General features: G+C 42.1%; 1 protein-coding gene across 1 annotated transcript in view; it reads left to right on the forward strand.

The window, feature by feature from the left end:
• Positions 1-5,518, forward strand: part of COL4A2 (collagen type IV alpha 2 chain) — a 143,362-nt gene extending 137,844 nt beyond the window's left edge. Inside the window, exons 46-48 of the mRNA XM_058018759.1 lie at positions 605-796; positions 1,567-1,853; positions 3,867-5,518. Coding sequence (XP_057874742.1) covers positions 605-796; positions 1,567-1,853; positions 3,867-4,121 — 734 coding nt within the window. The 3' untranslated portion in view covers positions 4,122-5,518. The remainder of the gene's footprint in view (positions 1-604; positions 797-1,566; positions 1,854-3,866) is intronic.
• The last annotated feature ends 482 nt before the right edge of the window (positions 5,519-6,000 follow it).

Here is a 6,000-nt window from a genome sequence, read left to right on the forward strand (position 1 = left end):
GTAAATATCAGTCCACTTATGAGTTTGTTCCATTCTGACTGTATTTATTCTCTTTAAGTATTTTCAGCCTAGTGTTTAACTAACAGTTACATTCATGGAGATGAATGGCTGGGTAGGTGAAACTTGGATGGATGAAGTGTAAGGGAATGTGTCTGTAAAGGAAATACCTGTGTCCTTATCAAATCAAAGAGCAGAACTATTACTATCTTAGTTAGCTAAGCACACAAAAAAAGGTATTTGCAGAGCATAGTTTCAAGTGTATGAGGCAAATGCAAGAAGTCCAACAACCACTGCCTTATCTTGGATTAAGAAAATATTTTAAAGGGAAAATCTGCTCATCCCTGTATGCTCAAATTCATCAGAACTTTATTTGTGACTTTCTCTAGTTCTGGTGTGAAATTCATTATGTTAGAAACCAGGGAGCCTTATCCAGCAACTGTTATAATCCTAGAACTGCAGCTCTTCTAACAATAACTTACCATAAAGCAAAGGCATCATGCCATTAAGCTGTTGGTCAGCAGCTTAGCTGGAATATCAGCTAGCACCAGATCCTTTGTGGGAGCACAAACCCAGTTGGATTCTTTCTTTTGTGCTCTGCTCTAAGGCCAGCCGGGCCGGCCTGGCAGCCCTGGGCCCCCGGGCATGCCGGGCCGCAGTGTCAGCATGGGATACCTGCTGGTGAAGCACAGCCAGTCCGACCAAGAGCCCATGTGCCCAGTGGGCATGAACAAACTCTGGAGTGGATACAGCCTGCTGTATTTTGAAGGGCAAGAGAAAGCACACAACCAGGATTTAGGTATGTACAAATACTGCTCGTTGTATTGCACTAAATAGTTTATTTAGTTGTTGTTTTCCACTGGGTTATGAGAGATTTGCACAGAGTAGTCTTTATATCGCACTGAATAGTTTATGTTATATCACATGGTTTGTTCTTCCCCCTCTCCTATCACACGGTTTCTCCCTCAGCCACCTCTGTCCCCAGTACCCCCCTGGTGGTGTATTCCCTGCCCAGTCCCTCCCCTCACGCCTCCCTGCAGGTATCCCATTTGCCATGGTCCTCCTCCTCCGCCCCCCGTTCCCTGGGTATGAAAGTCTCCCGCCATGAGCCATGAGGTCTCTTCCCATGCGGGTTTTTCCATCTGGTGGTTCTCAAGACAGTAAACAGAGGACATTCATCCCCACATGGAGAAGAGTGCTTCTGGTCTTTTGCTTTTGTCCATGTAAGACCATGTGGGCCGGGGTCCATAGCTGGCCAGAGTGGACCTAAACAGACTGGCCAGACATGGTCTTACAGCTGCTGGCAGCAGCCTGGATTCCAAAAGCTGGGACTACAACAAACAGGCTTAGGAAGCACCAAAATGAGAATATAAAAACTACATGTCTTCATGGAGTGTCCCTGAGAGAGCTCCTGCAAATCATTAGTGTTGTTTGAGGGCACCTGTAAAGCCAGCAAAACATTCTGGACCATGGGGCTTTCCTGGCAGGTACTTGGGAAAGAGCAGGAAACTGGAAATGTACCTTGTCTTCTGTGAGAATGATTGCCTTTTTCTTCTTCTTTTTGAACAGGGCTGGCTGGCTCGTGTTTGTCTCGCTTTAGCACCATGCCATTCCTCTACTGTAACCCTGGGGATATTTGCTACTATGCAAGTCGAAATGATAAATCCTACTGGCTCTCCACTACAGCACCTCTCCCAATGATGCCCGTGGCAGAAGAAGACATTAAGCCATATATCAGTCGCTGCTCGGTCTGTGAGGCCCCAGCTGTGGCAATTGCTGTCCACAGCCAAGAAGCTTCTATTCCTCACTGCCCTGAAGGCTGGCGCAGTTTGTGGATCGGATATTCCTTCCTTATGGTATTGGGCCTCCAGGGTCACATTTTGTGCAGCAATGGGGTTTAAATTTGAGTGTTTGGTACTAGTGAGGCGGCTCTGCTTCAGAGGCAGCAAGACCAAAACCATGCATCATACTGGGGAACCAGGGAACTACAAAAGTAATTTCTAGGAAGATGAAAATTTCTGTGAATTTCAGAGAAAATTGTCTCTTGTCAGAGTAGCATCTGGAGACCTTACTTTATGTACAAAATAGCGCTTCAGAAGAGAATTAAAGGACAGCTGTGACTTAACAGATAAAATTGCACTGAGATGCAACAGGAGCATACAGAGCTTGTCACAGCTAAAGATTTGGAGTTACTTACATACATCACTACTAAGAAGCTCTTCTAGGGGGAAAAAAATGGAAAAGCAGCAACATTCTTTTTCCCATCTTTTCGAAATTTAAAAATCATTGGTATTTTGGTTGACGATTTTGAAGCCAAAGTCTTTCACTTACTCTGGAAAGAGAGACAGCCTTTGGTTGTTTTAAAAATTAAGTTTCAGTGTTGTTGGCAGCAAGAGCTGAGCTGTACATCCCATCATTTGCATGAGCTCTTCAATCTTGTGATCTTATAATTAGCAGATGGGATGTTACAGAAAAACTTAGAGCTGGGTGTGCAGCAGAAGACCTACTGAAGGGCCTGAGCATTTTTTGCAAGACTGTACAGAGGGATAATATGAGCCCCAGAGAGCTTAGCATGGTAAAGAGCATCTAAAATGTCAGTGAATGGTCTGACAGAGGCTCATTTTTCTGACTTGCTTGATGAACACAATGGTCAAAACCTGTAGCAGCTTGCCCATGTTGTTAATTTTTGAAGACTGAGCTGAATCCTGAAGTAAACAGTACTGGAAAAGAAAAAAGATTTCTGTGGCAGGAGACATCATAAAAGAACAATAATCAATCTTACCCACAAGCCATTTGTTTGTCAAAAGCCAAAAACTTAGATTTTTCAGAAAATAAGATACAGGCAAATCCAAAATTACGTACAAAAAAAATCCTTACATTTTGAGAGAGTAGATCAAATTTTTTACCATCCCTGTGTTTGACCTTTCTTTTGCTTCTATAAAAAGCCCTGATACCAATCTCATAGTTCCTTCACAAGAATTTCAAGAATTAATTAAATATTTGCAGAGCCCCATGTAAACACTGAACATTGTTAAGAGCTAAATTGTCACCTTAGCAAGAACTTTTTGCCAGAACAAAGTCTGTCAGCACTGTGAGAAAAATCCCCATTTTCCCAGCTAGCTTGTGGAGCAAATAAAGTGTTTGGTGTATTCATTTTTGCTTCTCAGGCAACTGTGGAAGAAGTAGAGCACACTTGTGGTTTTCTCAGAGTACATGCTGTTTTAATTCCTTGGCTTAAATTTGTCACCTCCTTTCCCTGAGTAAGGAACAATCCTCAGTCAGCAAAAAAAAAACATCTCATACGAGGAACTAGTTATTGTATCGAAGTTAATTCTGTTTCTGCAGTGCTCCTCACATGCAATGCAGAGTAAGACTTATAATTTGGGAAGTTTGAATTAAATATATGGTGAAAAATTGTTCTTAATGAGGACAGTAAAACAGAGGAGCAAGATGCACAGACAAGTTGCGGGAGGTCCATCCTTGGAGGTATTAACAACTCCACCATGGAGCAACTGAGGGCAGCTTTGGTGTGTCAGCTCTGGTTTGAGCAGGGAACTGGGGGAAGTGACTTCCAGTGGGCCCTTTCCACCTAAATGATTCTCCAATTCTAAGATTTCCAACAGTGAAAATCTTAACTACAGAAAAGATGTTTGTTAGAAGATTTCAAAGAGGCATCAGTACGTGGGCTAGCTGATTTATATAGTTACAGCATAGCCAAAGCCTCACACAGCTGCAGGACTGGCCAACTTTCTGCTCTGGAGATAAGAATTGGGAGCAATTCTAGTGGTTTTTCTGTTTTCACACATGTGAGTTTATGGCAGCACTGCCTGAGGCTGCGCTCTGAACAGTGCCCTGCTTGTCTCCCTTAGCACACTGCTGCTGGTGATGAAGGTGGAGGACAGTCGCTGGTTTCCCCTGGGAGCTGCCTGGAGGATTTCAGGGCGACTCCTTTCATCGAATGCAACGGCGCCCGCGGAACCTGCCACTACTTTGCCAACAAATACAGCTTCTGGCTCACCACCATCGACCAGCCCTTCCAAAGCAAGCCCTCGGGAGACACACTCAAGGCAGGACTCATCCGAAGCCATATCAGCAGATGTCAAGTCTGTATGAAAAACTTATAGAAGTCTCACAGTAAAAGGAACCTCCTTGTCGCGTAGTTCTTATACTGAGGAGCCTTCTGAGGTGGTTAGACAATTGAATAAATCATGTTGGTGCTTTTCTTAACTTATTACCTCAAAAGCTGAATGGAAAGTAATTTTTTAAATGTCTGTAAAAGCAAGTTAAGTATAACACAAATTAAATCGAACAGATCTAGTGGTGTGTCCTCCCACTATGCAGAATATATACACATTTTTTGCTAGTCTAATATTACATCATTTGCCAAATGATTGATAGAAATACTCACAGCTTTGAAACACCAAAAAAACTTCAGTAATAAAAGGTTTTCTTGGTCAGATACCCACCACCTTTACCTGAAGAGAATATATGTATCTTTCTATTTACTGTATTTGTCACAACAGTAAACACTAACAGCTGCAGTTCCATAAATTAACACAGGACGATCTAAGTCCTAAATTGTTGCAAAATACTGAAAATATGCTGTGGTCCAAAATGCTCACGTTCAGCACTGAAACCTAATTTGCGTTTTAGTATTTTCTGCTTGGGCATTTCAAACACACTCAACACTATCTTTTTTTTTTTTCTCCCAAGCCTCACCATGCTTTAGCACTTAACCATTGCCAGTAACAAACCCCATAGGCTCCCAAAAACAGAAAATCACAAAGTGCAACTCTTTCAGTTTGGTTAGAAGTCTACATGAAGAAGATTACCATTTTATTTTATTTTACAAACTTGATGGTGTTTTTTCCTAGACATTTCCCAAGCCAAACAATCCCTTGCTCCACCATGCTGTGGACATTTCATCTGTGTCACACCACCCCCACAGCAGCAGCAATTGGTTTTTGCATTGCACCTTTTTCTCTCCAGAATGAAGCCACTCATCACAAACAGGCTTTAGGGGCATCATGTTGGAGCAGCACACAGGGTAGGGTGTGCAGGAGTGCTGGATCCCACATGACCCTCAAACACAGAACTGGCAGCCCTGCCAGCTGGCTCATTAATGTGTCCTGTCCTGGCAGCTGGGGACGAGTGGCAGTGGGATGGCCACCATCCCAACCTGCACAGAGTCATCCTTGCAAAAGCAAAGGGGAGGGAAGCAAGGCATTTATTTGGCATCATCCTTTCCTGTAGAAAAGGGGTGATAATTGCAAGAATAGCTAGTTCTTTCCTTCTTCTGTAGAAAGAAATAATTTAGCCCAAAGTTGTCTGTCAGTGCTGCAAGAGAGGAGGGAAAAGAGGATCAGCTACAAATTTAATGTTCACATAATCTGATTAATATTTATAGCAATGACAGTGATTTCTCAGTAACTCACCTCACTCCTGCTTCAGGTGCTTCTTGGCTTTTATTATTACATTCCAACCTCACTGTATCATAAATAAACCCTTTTTTTCTACATCTCTATTTGTTGGTGATTTCTATTTTGTAAACTGTGGTTTTCCATACAATGCATATGGACTACTCTGTTGAAATACTTTGTTTGCACTAAGGAATTAGAAAAGCACTTCCAGCAAACTCCTCCCACTGAAACTCAAACTCTTCAACCAGAGAACACTTGTTTGTTTCATTGCACTTAAAAAGATCTAAGAGGGAAGCTGTCTCTAAAATCACTTATTTAAGATGAACAAGTAAAATAGTATTTAATTTGTTGTTAGAATGATAAAAGCAAATAAACTGTGGCATTGCAGATTAAAACAACCATTATTCATACTCTGCAGTGTTCAGGAAACCGACATTTACCAGACTTGACAACTGTTACCTCCACAGAAAAAAAAAAAAATATATATAAATTAAGTTAAAGGTTAGAATCATAGAATGGGTTGAACTGGAAGGAACCATAAAAACAATTTTGTTCCAAGCCCCCTGCCATGGACAGGGAGATC

This window comes from Melospiza georgiana, chromosome 2 (assembly GCF_028018845.1).
Source record: "Melospiza georgiana isolate bMelGeo1 chromosome 2, bMelGeo1.pri, whole genome shotgun sequence".
NCBI lineage: Eukaryota > Metazoa > Chordata > Aves > Passeriformes > Passerellidae > Melospiza > Melospiza georgiana.